Genomic DNA, 18,708 nt, shown 5'->3' on the forward strand with positions numbered 1-18,708 from the left:
ACCAGCACTCATCCTTTCTCACTGAAGTGAGTCACCTTTTCTTGAATGTCCTTACAGTTGCCTGAGGCTCTGCCCCATTGACATTACACAGCATTTCAGCGCCTCTGAGACACTTTTGCTACGTGGCCCTTTTACATCACGTTTGCCCTCCAAAGGATGCTGTCTCCCTGCTCCTATCATTTGCTTTCAGCTGCAGTCCGAAGGAGGTCACTTCCATGGCACAGAGCAAATATCTCTATGCGCAGACCTTGGAAATGTATTCAGACAATCACTTAACAAAGGGTCTGGTCCAGTTTTCTCATTACTTGCTGTCCATGTTGTTTACCCAGAAACATGCTATAAGACATGAACTTGAGTAAACCTCCAGAGTCCTCCAGAGAGGCAAATTCCAAATCTGATCACCCTCTTAGTCCATGCTCAAGCCCATGTTTATTCAGTGGGGCGATGCAGGAACTGGACCAGGGCACTATATCACCAGGCATTCGGAGCTGACATCTTATGTGGACTCCCTCTAAAGTTAGGGAAAGGAAAGTAAGTGTTTTTAAGGAACAGTTCATCCCACCTGAACACAGATTTTTAAAATTATTAAGCTGAGTCACACCTGGTACATTCTGATTTATGTCCATCTACCACAAAGACTCTATAGAGACAATATGGAGAACTAGAGCCTACATGAAAGTTAGATTTAAAAACAAATGAAAACATGCAAGGTCAGTGAGATGACTCCCAGCTTCAGCCAACAGTGTGGAAAGAAAGCCAAAAAGCAAGTTTGCATAGTCTGGATCCTCATTTGCAGAATATATATAGCCTGGTTCTATCTAAGAGGTTCAGAGCTTAATGAGGGCATTCCTGCCTGTTGACAGTCAGCAACTAGCAGTCACAGACTTGTGCAGCATTTCTGCAGAGCTCTCTTTGCACTCCTTCTGGGGTGGAAAGGGGTGAGAGGGGAGGGTGGACCTTGGCACGTGCACAGAACATGCCCTGGGCTGACCCGTCAAGTTCTGAAAAGGTAATTGGCCTCTTTCTGCTCTGCTTAACTTTCTTTGTGAACCTAGGCATTACTTATGACCTAGATTCAGTTAGCCCCGAGATATCCACATTAACAATTTTATGTTTGTCTGCTGATCACCGAACGTGTTGCTCTCCCTGAAAGAGACCTCTTTTCCAGGTGAAAGTTGGTAGCAACGTTTGGAAGTTTTAGAGCTCTGCATTCATTTCGGCCAGAGGAAAAAGAAACAACACTTGCTCCTGGGGAATAAACACAGCTTGATCACCATGAATTATTGCCTGCATTTTATAAAATTATGGGCTGCTGCCAAGTATACACGGTGTTAAGAAATAACATAAAACACACAGGCTAAGCCTGGAGGTTCCCTAAATCCTTAGTTAAGCAACTAAATGAGTATTACTTAAAACTTTTTTTATATGCCTGTTTATGGTTTGCTCATGTTTATTTAGATTTTTGTACTTACTTAGACTTAGAGGCTAAAAAACATATGTCATATCCTGTAGGCCTTTTGGGCCCTGTGATGTGAGTGTAACTAACTTTAGCTGTTTACAATAAACCACAACAAATTCCCTCATCACTTCAACAATTCCTACAGTTTCGCAGTGAGAGTCACTCCATGTTTTCAAAGTCCTAGGAAAAAAAACACCAGCTTTCTCATGTCTTAGAAATCATCAAATTTAGTTGCTTATGTGCTTATGCATAGTTGTTCTAGTGGCCTTAGTTCTTAGTCTGTGACTCAATAAATGCAATGTGTTGAAAGATATTATGGAAGCGGATGTATTTGGCTTTCTTGACATCCAGGTAGATAGTCACTGGGGATAGGTTAGTCTGGCCTTTCAGTTTTCAATTGCTTTACAAAGCATTGAGAACTTTTAGCTCTACAAGGAGAGTCCAGGCCTCTTTCTGTATTCCCTTGCTTCTGCTCCAGATGGCTGAAGTAGTTAGGTGAACCTCCCTTGCATCCTGTCCTTACACTCTGGCAATGGAGCATGCAACTACCATTTGCTTATAGTGAGCAAAGATGCAATACCTAACATAATACCTAAACCACCTATGCTTTTGCACTTGCAGCAACAACATGGCACTCCCAGAAAAGAGGCATGGTGTAAGTTTCTAAAATGCAACACTTTTCAAAGAATAACCACTAATACATGACACCTAGAGTGCTTCTTGAAAGCACTGAGGGTAAGAAAGACTTTTTCAGGAAGGCTAAGAATCCAGTAACTTCATTCTAAATTGGTGGGTTTGTTCATCAGTACCAGTTCCCCTGTCATGAACAGGGTAATTGTGGTGTAATGTGTTCCTCTAAGAGTAAGATAACACTTGTATCTTATTTCTGTGGTGTGCATGTGTGCCAGACCATTATTCCTATCTATATTTACTTTTGAGACCACACATGTTAGAAAGCTGAGGCCCAGTACAGCTCAGAGACGCTGCTTTAATCCCAAACCTCCAGACAATGACCCTGAAGCAGGTCCCAAGGAGACTGCCAGCAGTCAGTCTGCAGATCTGTCAGTGTAAATCTTCAGCAGGGTTTCTTCCAAACATATGAATATGAAATAACAGGTCATATGAAATAACAGGTTCAATCGTATTCATCACAGTTGAGTTTTACTCTCCCTATCTAATATGCAAACTTTTGCCCCAAAATAAAGGAGTTACATGTTTTACTTCTTGTAACTGTTGCCTGAGTAGAGATGGTTATAGAATTCTTCTGGACTCTTCTGAAGCAGGAAGCCTCTCTTCACCTTTCCTGGGTCATGCAGATATTTTAGACTGAACTAGTAGTTTTAGCAGTAGTTCTGTAAGAACTGTTTTTTTGTTACCCACCAAACATTAATGAACTGGTTTTCTAGCTGGGACATCATAGCTTCATCTGATGTGGGATTGGAACTCCCAGCCCAAAACAAAGCTGTACAAAGAACTGACAGTGCTTTCTACTACAGCTATAGGAGGCAACAGTTCCCTCTTTTAAAATTCTCAGTCACAAAAGTGTTCAGTGCCTACAAATGCCACTGCCCCATCTTCCGGTTGTGCTCCTCACCTGGCAAAAACTCCTGTCAGCTCCAAGGTTATGTCTGTTGGAGTGTCAATTAGGTAAGGACCTCAGAATGTATTGCAGTGATTCAAATAATCACATCTGACACAATGAGGTCACTTTTCCCAACAGTGCTGAGCTGCAACTACCCTTTCATCAGAAGAGATATTCATTCAGCACAGTAATGCATGTTATATATGATACAAATTACCAGTGCTAGTAAATATCTGAACTTTTGTAAGAGAATTCTGTCCCTCTCTGTTAGATGATCAAGTATTTAATCACCAGAGAATCCCATATAGCAGCTAAAACAGATTGTATGGGACTACAAAGAACTTTATTCTCAAAATTTCCTTCTTCCCCAGTGGACTGGGTGCATGGGCTTTGCTGTCTTTTCTTTTTCCTTATCTTTCATCCCTCTTCTGTGTCCTCTTTTCTCACATAAAACAGGAATATTATCTACAAATCTACATTCATCTATTAAGCACTGGTTCCCAGACAGCAAATAAGTCAAAAGGAACAAAAATTGCTACCTGTGGGTTCTGAGATTGATCAAAGAGGGGTTTGTGGGTTCATCTAAAGAAAGCAAGGTGAAAAGGAGAGCTGCCCAGTTTGTGCCTGACAGGCATGTTTATGTTAGAATGCGAGTCTTATTTTAGTTGAAGAGTTCAAGCTATAATTAAGGGGTTCTGTGCCCACTTTTACTGCCTTTAGATTCTCATCTTTATGGGGAATAAAGGAAGTGACAAAGAAAAGAAGAATGCAAAAGTCTTAAAAGCTTATAATTTTTAGAGAGAATTCTTAGAAGAGAAATAGCACAGTACTGTGAACAGTGAGCAAGATTAAAGGTTCAAACCCACCATAACTACTTTAAGCAATAAACACAGTCTGCCAAGAGGAATGAAATTTTAAGTGGTCCATTTACTGCTTTACTTACTGGAGGATGAGGGCATATGAGGGTCAGAGTTGGTTTACATGACTTTATCTTCCATTTTCTGCTAGAGAAGCCAGAATCCTTCCCATAAAAGCTCTTACCAATCTAATTCTTATTCCAGACCTCTCACTCCCTGAACACCCTCTCAAATGTCACCAAGCTTATGTGGTAGAAGGCTTAATCAAGGGAAGAAATATTTTCTTATTGCTGTGACTGTTTCTTGCACTCCTAATGTAATGTTTTCACCCCAGTATATGTAGCAAGTGTCCCCTGAATTATGCTTACTGTAGACACTCTCACTGGGATGAGTAGTAGGAGGCCAACATGGTTCAGGAGTAATTTATCCCTTTAGTGGACAGGGCACAGTTAGGCAACAGTGGAAAATATTATGGAAAATGTTGTTGACTCTTAATTGCCTGTGTACTGCTTTATCACACAGCATATGATGTGACATACTAGAGACTGAGCAATTTAACTTTAGTCCAGTTTGGAAAATAAATGTTTCAGCTTTCAGTTGCAAGAGGCAAAGGCAGTATGCACAGCAATACTGAGGAGAGAGGGAAAGCTGAATGAGAAGGAGTCCCAGTCAACCTTCTCTCTCATTTCAGGTGAAGCAGAGTATATTGTGCAGTTACACAAGTAGATACAACCTTTGCAGCAAAGAAGCAATTAGGGCCATTGCTGAATGTAAAATAGACAGTTTTGCACATAATTATCTTTTTGTAAGATTGGGTGGGCTTCACAGGCATCATTGAAGCTGCAGTAGATCCATATTAGTTTCACAAACCAGAATTTGAACTCAGGCTTTGCCTTTAGCAATATATTGTGGTTTGCACCATATGTAGGTAGAAGTGTAAACCTAACCCGAATCGTACTCCTGAAAATAATTTTTCATTAATTAATTTGATGACATTTTTTAGAATGAAAGGGTTTTTTTCTGTAAAGTTGTTTAAGTGGTGAACGTGAGAGTGTTGCTTGGCAAAATGCTTCAGTGTTTCTAGAAACGTTAACTTTTTTCCCTTTCTTTGTAATAGTTTCTCCCCACAGTAAATTGCTTGAGACCTTCCATAGAAGAGTCCACTTCTGCAAACCTCATATTAAGAAAAAGAATTATCTTTTTTCTGAGTTTGCCTAGGTCAAGGATAACTAGAAGTCAACAGCATTGCAAGGTTGTTTCATAATCAGCATGAAATGAAATGGATAATGATCTGTCAAGATGAATGTCTGCAAGACAGTAAACATCAGAGTCAGTGGCTGTGGATATGTCTGCACCACACGATAGGATGCACAACAGCAACGTCTGAGATGCTGTTGTCTCAAACAGTTAAATGTACCATGGTTAAGTACCATACAGATATCTTCGGATTCTGCAAAGTTACATTAGCAGAATCCACACCTGAGCCACCATGGCTATGCTTCTTCCAGTTCTGGAGCCAGGCAGCTGAGCCCCTCAAGACTGTCTTTGCATGGTGCTGTCTTGCCTGTGATAGACATGTTCTGAATGGACTACAAGAATCCTTCAGTTAATTAACTCCCAGTGGTTGATATGTATTGGCAATGGATTGTAGAAACAATTTATGCTGCCACAAGATTGCTGAGATAAACAATAAACAGTGCAGTGCTCCTCGTGGATAATGCACATGGGCTGCCATGTTTAATTTCAAGAGATGAATTGAGTAATGGCTTTATTAATGTTCCTTTTTCACTAACTCAAGTGTTCCCAGCTCGTTTCCACAAATTTTGTGTTTATTGTACTCTCTCTGAGAGTGACCAGCTAACAAATCTTCATTCAGAAGGGGAAAAAGGATGGTAAAAGCTCTCCTAATTGAAGTTCTGTGATGCAGTGAAGATTACATGCCTCTGGCTATTTCAGTTGCCTGATTGTTTTTAATGATTCACCACTGGTGCTTGATAAAACTCTCCCTTTGAATCTACAAGTCTCAGGCCAGCCCACCTTCTAGTATTATGTTTTTCCCACTTTGTGGGTGGCCTAAGAGATGACTAGCACAGTTTCAAGTAGTTTTCTCCAAGATAGCTCTGCTGCATCAGTTTTGAAGAAATAGCATTGAATCAAAGTATGAGATAAGAAAGCTAGAAGTAAAACAACTTCATGGCTCCTAAAAATACTCAGGGTGAGAAGTTCAGACATCATTAGTCATTGAGGCTACGTTTCCTCCTGCGCAGTTCTGTCAAGTCACATTTGTCAAGCGAGCAAGAGGAAATAGAAATATTGCTAGCATCATGTAAAATTCTAAGCTGCCTGAAAAAACTTGAACTATTTTAATGAAAAGGTGCCTCTTCATCCCCGTTTGTTGAACAAGCTCTACAGTTTTTCTGTCGGTTGAAATGGCTGAATTGTTGGGGCAGACTGTTTCTTTACTCCACATTTGTGTAGCACCTCACACAGTGAAGTGTAATCTGCCTCTGGGTCTGATTGCTGCTGCCAGAAAAGCTGCAACAAGGTGGAGGCTTTCATGGAACCCATTCCACAGCTTCCTTTGAAGGTGCTGCCAATGTAAATGTAATGGAGGGTAAATATAATGGTAAAACCAGGGGGAGAGATGGTCATCAAGTTTGCAGCTTGCTCTGCACAAAGTGTTTTGCTTTTGTCTTGGCTACTGCAAATAAATAACATTGAAAGGCCAGACTTACAGCAGATGGCCAACAGCTGACTTGCAGGAACATTTTCAGCAGCCTTCCTTCTTCAGTTAGCAGATCCCTGAATGGTCTTTTACCAGTCAGCCCTGCCTCACTTGCAAACACATGCTGAGCCCATTCTGTAAGTATAGTCCATCACATTATCCTTATCCACTGATGCAAAACTTACTGGCTGCTTGTGTTGGATGTACAGCTCAATTCCATTTTTTGTAAAAAAATCACAAAGCAACTAAAATTATAGTAGTGAAGTTTTCCCTCTATCAGGGCCTAGACCCCAGCTCCTCAGTGACCTCCAGCATTCTTCTCCATCAAGATCCCTACAAGATCCCTGCAGCATCTAAAGCAGGGATATCAGAGAATGATGTTACATTGATACTTAGCTTGTGTCTTCTTTATGAAATATTCATGTGTATGTGCACATACATTTCAGCATCTCATATTTTGGTGCAATTCAAAGATTTTCCTTTAATAGTTGGGATTTATTTTTCTCTCTCTTAAGTGAAGTTGAATGTTTTGAGTCTCAGTAGGATCAAGTTTTCTCAGTTATTATTTTCTCAAGTTTTTTAGATTAAACTTAACATGTAGCTTATTTTCCTTTTGCAGGGCACATACATGTTTCAACCGTTTGGATCTTCCACCTTACCCCTCATATTCTATGCTGTATGAAAAGCTGCTGACAGCTGTTGAAGAAACTAGCACCTTTGGACTTGAATGAGGGGTTCAGGCACTTTTGGTGTTTTTATGGCTGATGATGTCACGTTTCCTGTCCACCATCATTTGATCTTGGTTTCCCATGTTTTTATTTTTGAAAACAAAACAAAACAACAACAAAAAAATCAAGATTAACAAAAGCTGTGCATGAAGAACTGCTGCCCTCTACGATCTAACCTTCATGCTTTCATCCTCTGTTTCCAATGGACTGCTAGTCTGTATGCAATAGAAAAACAACTGTCTCAAGGTTTCTGTATATCTCTACATACCTCCATTAATAACAATGAAAATACAGATGCAAGTTACACTACACTTGACCAAATGTTAATAAATGTTTACTTCCACCTGCGTTGATTAAAAAATAAAAAAAAACCTCATCAAACATTCCAAGCTTTTATATACCCACATCTTCTAAAATCAATTCACAGCCCATCTTCTTAACTGTTGAATCCAGTACTAGGAGCTGGTCAAATATATCTTCATCCATCCTTATTTTCCCTGTGTGTATTGTCCATCTGAGAGACATCTGTGAGGAAAACTGAAATTTTTATACACGAACTCATGATCAGTTGCATCAGCTGGAACTGGCACAGATACATGGTGCAGATATGACCTTCAAAAATTAAAAAAACCCAACCTGTAATGCAATGCAAAAAGCATAACAGCGATTGTTATGATTGTTGCTTGCCAGTACTGGAGAGAACTTGCACTTCAGATATATTGGGAGGGGCATCTCCATTGTAATGTTTACCACACAAGAAGCACAAGGTTGTGCACATTCAAGAAGGATGTTTTATTATGTAGCATAAAGGACAAGGCTCCCTTACCTTAGTATTGTATATGACAAGGAAAAGGGGAAGTAAGAAGAATGTTCTACTCTTATGAATACTCTTGGGTTCTGTTTACCAGATCTTTGTTTTCTGATGTTGAAAATGCTCCTTTCCAAATGAGAAGTCTAGACAATCCCATCCCCTGTGTCAGAAGCCATTTATTTTCTGTCAGGCTGGGCTAATCTGTGGTTGGTGGGGATTGTTTTCGGTTCTGTCTTTTTTCTTTTCTTGTTCAGTGGAATTCTCCATATCCTCAAGAGTGGTTGGTTGTAGACAAAATGTTTTCATCTAGGGTCTGTCAGATAAGAAGCTGCATTGATTGAGGGTGTTTGTCAGGGATGAAGAGGACTGTAACTCTCTGTGCGTTAAGACTTTGTTGCACTTCCTCTTGGAGGAAGCCCAAAGGCCCTCCAGTCATGCTAGATACCACTAAACTAAAAATCTAGCTCTTGTTACAACAGACATAACCCACTTCAGTTTGGTGTATTTTGCATTCCAGCTCTGAATCCAGGCAACAAAAGCAAAACAGCAGTAAGATTGTCTTCGGATGAATTCTGCTGAGGCTCTTACAGTTCTATTTATTAATCTTTGCTGCCCCTGTTTTCCAAGACTAATCTCAGATTGAAAGTGTTTGTCTTGACTGGGAAAAGGAAATACGAGTATCTTCTGACACTAAATATGTTAAAGGATGCGTGAAATACGAACAGAGAGCCTTGTGAAGGTAAGTGAGAAGGTAACATCATGGTGTCTAGCAGCTCACATGAAATACCACACCCCCTTGGGGGCTTGTTACTGGTAGCTTTGTGTTAACTATGCTTCAGCAAATTGTAAAATGAGGAGATTAGTGTAAGGTCTAACACATCTAAGTTTTCTCTTCAGAGAAAAAGATTGGACGCTGCTTTCTTGCAGAGTTTTATGGTGGCTGTACAGAATCTCATCTCACTTGAAAAACTGCATCTGAGAGTTTTAGATCATTCTCCTGCTTTTATTCTTAGAACAACAGGTATTTGAAAGGTGATGGACCCAAAAACATTTCTAAGCAGAAATAATAGCTTTTGTCAATGATACATTAAAAAGTTAGAATATTTAAATTGCCCCATTCATTCAATTTCTGTGATATTTCTGCCACTTTTATACTAATTTAATGTATGGCTTTTACTGAGAATCTATTTTATAGTATGCTGTTACTGTTCTTATTGAGTAATCATTTTACAGTTGCAGAGGGAGGCTGCATCTACAGGCAAGCTTCACTGTACCACACACCAAAAATGATGTTTAGTATTTCCATAAATGAACTCTCAGGCATCTATTCCACATGACCAGCCCACCTGCTCAGGAGAGATGGAAAACTTAGCGTTTTTCTGAGAGCATCTGTCATATGCACATAAATTCCATCAGAACAAGTGACACCAGGAAAGACTGAACGTGAAATCTTCCAATTTCTGCTTCTTCACCTCTGAGCCCCAAAATCCAGTGATTCCTGTATGGTTCTTAATTTATTCCTGGTGAGGTGTTATAGTTACCTGCACTATGTCAAATGTTGGATGCCTTCCAACATTAGAAGAAAAGAAAGAGAAGCATCCAGGTGGTTGGTCCATGTTTGGCCAGAGAAAATCAAAAGCTGTCTCATTAACATAGTGAAAAAGTAAAATAAAAAAGTAAAAAAAAAAAAAATCCAATCTTTACAATGCTGTATAGTTGAATTTTTTTAAGTATTTTAGAACTATATTTTATTAAGAAAAAGTGAAACTATTTTTTGTAGCATAATAAAAGATGTTTGTATTTCAGAGACAGCATCAAACCCCATTGGTTGAAATATGGAAAGCTTTCTCCTAAAATTTTTCTTCATGACATGTTCTGACACTTGCTAGATTATGTAAAATAGATTATGTTTGGCAGATGCCATCTCGAGCACTTTGTATTCCTGCTCTGAGAAACATGCAGCACAGCCAGCTACTTCCCATCAAAATCCTTGATCCAAGCTGTTTTTCAAGCCCACAGCCTAATATTTTTAAAAGGTTGCTTTCTAAGTTGACGAAGTCATGCAGACTTCCTCGCAAGTTTTTTGGATCTAAAGCCAGGAATAGAGACAATTGGCTGTTTTCGTAAAACAAAGAAAAAGAAAATTACATACTTGGCTGTTCTGGTATTCTACCATTCCAGTCCTATCCCTCTCTCTTCCCAAATGCCCTACCCTAACAGGTTTTCAAACTCTAGGATACCCAGGTCGATGCTTCTCCTTTCATTGTGTCATACCATGGGCAGCATCCAGTCCCAGCCTGGAGTAAGGGGAAGCCATGCATCCAAGTGGCGTCGTGATGTTGGAGTGAGGCAGTGAATGGTGCTAACAGGAGAGAGGGTGGAACCTGTCTCCCTTGGCCTGTTATTTAACCTGCCCATTAAGCAATTTGTTGACTTTGTTGTTGTTATGCATATGCAAGCCATATACCCTTCCTTGTTCATCTTTTGATTCAAATGCTGTTACTCACTCCCCAAGTCTGCGTTTTCATTTGTTAAACACCGACTGTTGATTACAGAAATTCTGGTTTCGTTGTTTCCCCACGGGAAAGACTAGAAGATATTCCATAGGGCAGATTTACAGTAAAATAATCTTTTGAGCTCTTTAAACCTCAGTTCCATTTAAACATGGCGGTGACTAGATATCGTGGTGGCTAGATTAAGGTATGACATCAACATCAATAGATTTTTAAAATGCAAATGAAAAATGAAAGAGGCAATCTGACAGCTTTTGTGAATTCTAGTTTTTGATGGGAGCAATGAATATTGACAACTTGTATGTTTTCAGAGGGTCTATATGTTTCTCAGTGGTTGTCATGATAGTATTAATGGTAGAGGGAGGGAAGGGGATATTTCTTTTTATGAAATCCTGTTGCCCTACATTGATCTGAAGATAAGAGAATGAAAACGGGTATTTTAGATCACCAGTAGGTCTTCCACCTTGAGGTAGTCTCACTGACTGTTCAACCACATCAGCTATGCAGGATTTGATCCAGTAAAAACAAGTGTTATTGTTAACAGCATTACCAAATGCTGTCAGTTGGGTCTGCGATGCATTGCATGAGCTTTCAGTTTCAGTCATGTGGCTGTGCATATTCAAAACTTGACTTTTGTGTTCCAGGGAGACCGAGACCCATGGCTATGACAAGGAAAGAAGTGAGTGGTCCAAACTACATCTAACACCTAATGGAGAAATCATGAGTTTTGTACAAATCTGACACAGGGGACTTTTTTCACCCAGTTTGCTCAAGTGCCAGTGAACTTTTCAATGGACTGTAGCTGAGGTTTAAGTTCATAGTCTAGTCTGAGAAACAGCCTGTGGGGAGGGGGGTGTTTGTTTCGTTTGTGTTTTGTTATTCTAGTTTCACTGTAACAAAGAGTTGACATACCTCTAGTTGGAAACAATAGGATACTAAATTTGAACATGAAAATCAAATCTGAAATAAGCTAAAATATAAGCGCACAGGGGACGAGTTAAACTCGTCCTTCACAATTAATCCTGTGACAGTCTATGGAATTTCAGAAGGACAAATTTGACTGGAGATTTTTTTAATTTCTGTTGAAATAATATTTGCCCTGTCTCTGTAGTAATATTAATAGGGCTTCCCAGTCAAGATTAAACACTTTCAGTCCAGTGCAGACCAACAGATCTTTCTACAACAAATGCGGTGCTTTTTTATTATTCTTGCTGTACCTCAGTGTTCATTATTGAAAGATAAAATTACTGCAATATACTAAATCTGGGATAGGTTTTCCAGTTATCACAAGGTCCAAAAGATTGGATTGCTACTTTCTCTCTAGTGAGTCATGTAGGTCCTTTGTTCTAGTAGAAAAACAGATGCCTGTAGATAGTAGTTACTAGGTATAGTAAATATTGTACCATTAACCAAATTCCCTGCAGCTTCCACTTTATCTAACAGAAATGTCTGTTATGGTTTTTGTTAAAGACTACATAAAGTCAATGGCAGGAAAGGTCCTCATTACTGGACTGATTTTGCTTATATTGACAGAAAAATATCACATGATACTCAGGCTGTGCTTTCTATTCAACCATATCACTATAGAGGAATGTCAATAAAATCACTTTGTTATGGCATTGTGTGGACTGTCTATTACAAATAAATTATTTTGTAGAGGATGTATGTTAGAGTGGGTGGATACTGGCATTGGTCAAGTCCACTCATTTCAGGAACTGCAGTTCCAGGATCATATCCTTTCTGACCGTTGCATTCGGGCCCTTCCACTGCTTTTATTCAATTTCTCAGGGTACACATCTAAAACTTGAGGTTTTCCAGATAAGTGTGCATAAACAGTGCCCCCATACTCTCCTAGACTGCCCTAAGGCCAGCCCTGCTTTGAAAGCCTGTGAGCTTATTCCTCACTGTGGAAAATGTCTGGTCAAACAGAGGGACAAAGGAAATGTATATGCTGCTTACGCATACCTTGCTTCTAGATATAATTACTGCATTATAGGTATGAAATGCAAGTGCAATGATTTCTTAATAGCATATGCTGGGTCTGCATAAGTGTTGACAGCAAATACATAGCAAGATGCTCTGGCATCTCAGTGTGTCACACCCATTTCTCTCCTGCTCGTCACTGTAATATCTCAGGCATGTTTCATTAACACATTCCAGGATAGATTAACACGCCTCAGATACACCGTCAGCAGACACCTTGCTGACCATACCTGTTTTCTTACACAAACAGCACCCCACGAGGGATTATGGTACAATGTGAAGGATGGGAAAGCTTAAACACGAGACACAGTTTTTATGAGGGAAAATATAAATCCGTGGAAGATGCTCCAACAGAAATGGTAAGCATATCTTGCACAGGACAAATCAGTAGCAAATGTGAAACTATGTGACTGTGAGAACTGGTGAGAGACCCTCTGCAGTTAGCACTGCCTTTCATCCTGTGTGGAGGAGCACAGGTCCACAAGCCCCAGGCCGTTGCTGGCTCTCCTGTGGCAGGGGTGATGGTGGTGGTGGCAAGAGCAGCACCTGCACATGCACATGCTCAAAAATCCAGATCTCAGCACAGACTTTGTTCAGAACTTGTTTGTGTGATTGTGCATGTGTGTGAGGAAGAAGTGAGGGAGAGGCCATTTGTGACACTAAGCTAGATTTCTCTGAATTGTTCACATATAAAGGAAGGGAAAATTAATATTTAATAAAAAGCAGTGAGATGAGTTGCTGATCATTAGGGTGCATCAGAGGTGTCGGTTTCTGCAGCGGTGATCTGTGTATGTGGCTGGAATTATGCCCTTTACCAGAACCCATTCTATTCCAATTACTGAATTTCCATTAAAAAAGAGCAGCAGCCCACCTGAATGCTCCATGTGTACATCAGATGTCTCTCTTGGCATGGTAACAAAACTCCATAATCCTATAGAATATTACAAAGCAATAATAATCCCTTCCAGCCCTGTGGTAGCAGTGTCATAGTTTTTACCTACAATGGACAATAAATCCTTTTGCAGCCTGATGTTCATTCTTGTACAAGAGGGCAGACTGGACAATAGCTGTCACATCTGGAGAACAAAGCCACAAAGGATCTGCTGAGTCTCCTCTAATCATAAATCCTCCTTGAGCTGCAAAGCCACACTCTTTTATTATTTTTTAATTTAATTCTGGTAAAGTTGAAAATCAATTTTGACTGAAAATACCTTTCATTAATTTATCAAGATGTAGAGTGTGTGGCTTTGTTTGTTTAGTTCCTACCCTCTTGGAACTAAATTTTGAAGAAAAACCCCCAATACATTATTCTGCCTGAAATACAAGCCCTGGTTCTTATTATGTTAGGCTTTGATGTAAAGCAGGTTTATAGTTTCAACTCTAGTGTAAATGAAGCTCATCCCCACAGTGCCATGTTACAGCTTTTTGAGGTTGAATAGAACAGAAGTCACTGGAAAGCACAAAATGTGCAACTAATGATGTTTTTTTCTTTGCTGGCATGTAGGATTTCATATAATTCATTAACTCCTATGGTACCAGAAGATAGTGGAGCTGCATGGGGGAGTTTTCTGTGTCAATGATAAGCAATAGTTAACACTGAGGTCACCTTCCTTTCCTTCTGTGAAGAGGACACTTTGGGGACCCTTTTTAAATCTTTCAGTATGAAAATAGAGTACTGGTTTGGGTTATTCTTTTTTCCCAGTTACAAAATAAATCAGTAGTAAGAAAAAAGTGCTGTAAATACCCTGGTGTGACCCTGAAAATCTGTTCAGTCAGTTTTGAAATTGACCGCAGAGAGCAATTGAAAAATTGTTGCTGGGTGTGATTTCCTAATGATGCTTTTCCAAAATCAAAACAGCATACAAAAATAAATTACATATGCTCCTATTTTCTGTTTTCAGCACTTAATATGGTTCTCTCTGTAGACAAAGCAGTATAGCTTCCTAACCAGCATGCCACACGGAGTCACCTTGTTTAGGTAACAGATTTTCAGGAATGCAGCTGGGGCAGCACTGGAATCTCCTTAGGAACTGTGTTACAAGCTGTGATTTGACTGCAGTACCTCTTAGGTATGCCAGTACTAAATCTGATCAGTGACTTTTCAAGAATGGCTGAAATCAGTAATAGAGATTACTATAAAAGATTATACTTACAGTGTGTGAGGATATGTTTACTGACAGCCTTGGCATCTTTGGCAATTGAATATAAACTTCCCTGCTTTAAGCATGTAAGTTAACAGCTCTAGTTATCCATGCACTGACTAACAGAACTGGGACCTTACAGTTCAGCCCCTGCTTCTATGGTATGTAAAGCCCACAACATGACTTTTGGACATTATCATTGTGCTTCAACTACATATTTTAGTCCTCCTAATGTACAGACTGAAACAGTTTATCTCTGTGCTCTGGACAAAGCCATAAAATAAGCAGTGATGCATCTTGGATTTTGTAAAATATAGTCTCCCTAATCTGTGAAAGGTGAATCAGTGTTTGGGGCTGCCTGGGCACTGCAGAGAAGCTGAAACTGACCTGAGGAGCACCCACATAAAGCGTGGGGACCTCTAGGATGTGTTTTCCAACTGGTAAATTAATATTATTACATGTAAATTTGATATTCAAATGAGAATTTCTGCAAAATATGAACTCGTGAGAGTATTTGGAAAGACTACTCTTAGGTTTCCTAAGCACAAGTTTATTCATCTGTCTTGGAAATTATGAAATCAAACCCTGTGAGTAAAAAAGAGGAATAAATGTTATTGTGACATGAGTACTAGTTTATATTAAATCTCTCACAAATATAAAAACAATTCAATGAAGCTGGCAGTAATGATGCCTGCTGCTGCCACTTAGTGGAGCTGTGCTTTCCTTCCTTAAATTAGAAAAGAGTAGATTAGTAACACTTTTTTTGTTGCAGCTGGTCAGAAACCTCCATTCGTACAAAAGTGCGGCAAGACTGTTTTTCAGTGGTGCTGGGTACTCAGAATTCTTGTGTAAGTGCTTCTACATGATGACAAGAGGCATTTAAAGAATACAGGAGCAAATCACCTCAGGTGAGGAATGTGTACTCTTCCTGTTGCCTCATAGGTAAAACCACCACATCAAGAAATAAGTAGCTTCAGTGAAAAATAACTAACTTCACAATGGAACTTCAGCAGCCTGCAGAAATTCCAGCCACAGAAGATCTACCATTACGGAAGTTGAAAGGATGAATTTAGCACCTGAAAAACAATCTTATGTGTGCTGAGCTACGGATGGTAAGATTTCATATTTCTGTTATAAATGGACCATGATGATGATCGTGATGATGATGATTACTTTGGGTAACTTCTCCATCATGCACAAGCTGCCTGAATACATACATATTGAGAAGAGAAATGTCTTGTAATGATGAGGCTGGAGTCAGACTGATAAAACTGAACAAAGCTTATGTCCCTATGCAACATTTTTGATCCACCTCTTCAGGGCAATATAGAAATCACTCTTTGACTCCAGTGCATGCAGATATAAACTGAAAAGGACTTGTTTTAAACAGAACACTGTGGTGGTGCCTTCCACCTCACCTCCTGCTGCTTAGCTTGCAGGCCAAACACAGCTCATGAGAATGAATTCCTTGGATGCTACTGCCAGAAAAAAAAAATATATGGAAGTGTGAAACAGTTAATGTTACCTGTACCAGCAGGAATCACTGTTTGCTATGCCATCTGAGCGCAACTGAGCATACAGCAGGCTAATAATATTTCAGTGATAGAAGCCGAATATCCAAACAACAGAGAAAAAGCGTACACATTTTACTAGCAGGTAATGTATGACAGTAACCAGCCTAAATATGTCTGTTAGCTTGTCTCTAAGTAAATCAAGCACTGTTCATATCCACACATATTTCTCCCTGTGTAGATAGCACATTTAAGTTTATGCTGCAGTATTTAAGATCAGTGCTGTTTTAATGCACAGGTGAAACTACAGTGAGTTATAAAGCTTATGTTTATCCTTTCTAGAGGGAAAATTTACATTAATACAGGATGTATCAGCTCCACAATATTCTGGTACAACTAGGAAAAACATAGTCTGCTCTATGGTGCATAGTAAAGTGGGAGAAGATTTGAGACAGCCAGCACAGCTTTGCCAAGGACAAGTCCTTCCTGACCCAACAAATGGCCTTCTGTGCTGGGGTGACTACATCAGTGGACAAGGGAAGGGCTACAGATGTCATTTATCTGGACTTCTGTAAAGGCTTTGACAAGGTCCCCCACAGCATCCTTCCCTCAAGATTCCTAAATTTTTTGCAGGGTCCCTCCCAGAAAAATGTGATTGTGAAAGTAAGTAAAGAAGTAGAAAATATCACAAGAATTAAGTATCTGAAACCTTCATTTAGGATTAACATACTTTTAAGATCTAATATATTTGTCAGGCAACAACCTCTTCTCCATAGTAAATGCCACTGATATGTATTTTCAGATGTAACAATTTCATAACCTCTGTTTAATCCAGATTTTATTGTTCAGTAGTAACAGCCTGGCTCTGCTACAACTTTAGCAACTTTTTGAATGGAAACCACATGATACCGTAAGTCTTGAACTGTCCATTACTCTATATACTGGTTCTGGAATTTATTCCTAAAGTATAGATGATTAGAAGGATGGAGCACCTCTCCTATAAGGAAAGGCTAAGAGAATTAGGATTGTTCAGCCTGGAAAAGAGAAGGCTTCAAGAGGCCACAAGAAAGCTAGAGAGAGACTTTTTACAAGAGCAAGTAGTGACAGGAAAAGAGGGAATGGCTTCAAACTGAGAGTAGGTTTACATCAGATATTAGGGAGAAATTCTTTACTGTGAGGGTGATGAGGCCAGAGAAGTTACTTGTCCAGAGAAGTTACAAGATGCCCCATCCCTGGAAGTGTTCAAGGCCAGGCTGGATGAAGCTCTGAGCAATCTGGTCTAGTGAAAGGTATCCCTGTCCATGGCAGGGGGGTTGGAACTAGATGACCTTTAAGGTCCCTTCCATCCCAAACCATTGTATGATACTATGGTTCTACTTTTTTCTGCAAATCAGATTTGGCAGTAAATTAATGAGGGAATTCCAGCAAAATGTCTTTTCTGCAATTGTTTTTCAATCCCTGATCAATGACCCAGGTTTGGACTGAATCTTTAGCTGTTCCCTCATTAGTCTTTTCTCCTCGGTGCTCTGGATGTTGGCAGGAGATTCTGTGCCCTTAACGGAGACAAATCCCACAGCACTGCCTCGATAAATGATGGCCACACAGAACAGGTCCTTTGAACATGCACATGAAGTGAGCTGGATGGTGAAGAGCTTGAGAAGTGAGCAGAGCACACCCTTTTCTCAAGCCTTTTCCAGTTAGGCTCATGCCAAATCCATGAGGCAATTCCCACCAGCCTGCACAAACAGATGACTGGGAGGCAATTCCTGCACACCTCAAAGGGACACCTGGATCTCAGGCATGCATGGAGGAGAGGTGCTCAGCACACCCCAGCTGTGGGAAAGGCTTAACTGAGGCTCGTGCCTCAGGCACTGCAGGGGCCAAGGCTTCATCAGGTGAGCTCGGGTACATTTGGCCCCTGCAGAGCTGCTGCTGCCAATTGTCTCCTTGCCTTCCACCACCCTTGCTCCTCGGTGCAAGATCCGAGCCCAGATTCCCCACATGGCCATGCCCTTTACCTCCGGTTCCTGCAGTTTCACCTCAGGCTTTACACTCCTGCCTTGCCACTCCCGTGGGGCACACCTGATTGCCCACAGAGTGAGGTCCTGGGCCAGGCAGATCACAGAAATACAGAACTGTTAGTGTTGGAAGGGGCCTCTGGAGATCATCTAGCCCAGCTCCCCTGCCAAGGCAGGGTCACCTGGAGCTTGTGACACAGGAACACTTCCAGGTGAGTTTTGAATGTCTTCAGAGAGGGAGGCTCCACAACCTCCCTGGGCAGCCTGTTCCAGTGCTCTGCCACCCTCGATGGAAAGTTCTTCCTCATGCTTAGGTGAAACTTCTTGTGTTTTAATTTATGGCCACTGGTTCTTGTCCTGTCACTGGGCACCACTGGAAA

General features: G+C 40.3%; 1 protein-coding gene across 8 annotated transcripts in view; it reads left to right on the forward strand.

The window, feature by feature from the left end:
* The window catches only part of HECW1 (HECT, C2 and WW domain containing E3 ubiquitin protein ligase 1), a 249,104-nt gene extending 236,810 nt beyond the window's left edge, over window positions 1-12,294 (forward strand). For 7 of the 8 annotated variants that reach the window (XM_029961855.1, XM_029961853.1, XM_029961856.1 and 4 more), the window contains one exon: window positions 7,243-7,734. In XM_029961855.1, the coding sequence (XP_029817715.1) occupies window positions 7,243-7,354 (112 nt within the window). In that variant the 3' untranslated portion in view covers window positions 7,355-7,734. Of the gene's footprint in view, window positions 1-7,242; window positions 8,902-11,319 lie in introns of those variants that run through there. The other variant, XM_029961850.1, reaches the window with a different exon arrangement.
* The last annotated feature ends 6,414 nt before the right edge of the window (window positions 12,295-18,708 follow it).

This window comes from Manacus vitellinus, unplaced genomic scaffold (genome assembly GCF_001715985.3).
Source record: "Manacus vitellinus isolate BGI_N305 unplaced genomic scaffold, ASM171598v3 scaffold_3_pilon, whole genome shotgun sequence".
Taxonomy (NCBI): domain Eukaryota; kingdom Metazoa; phylum Chordata; class Aves; order Passeriformes; family Pipridae; genus Manacus; species Manacus vitellinus.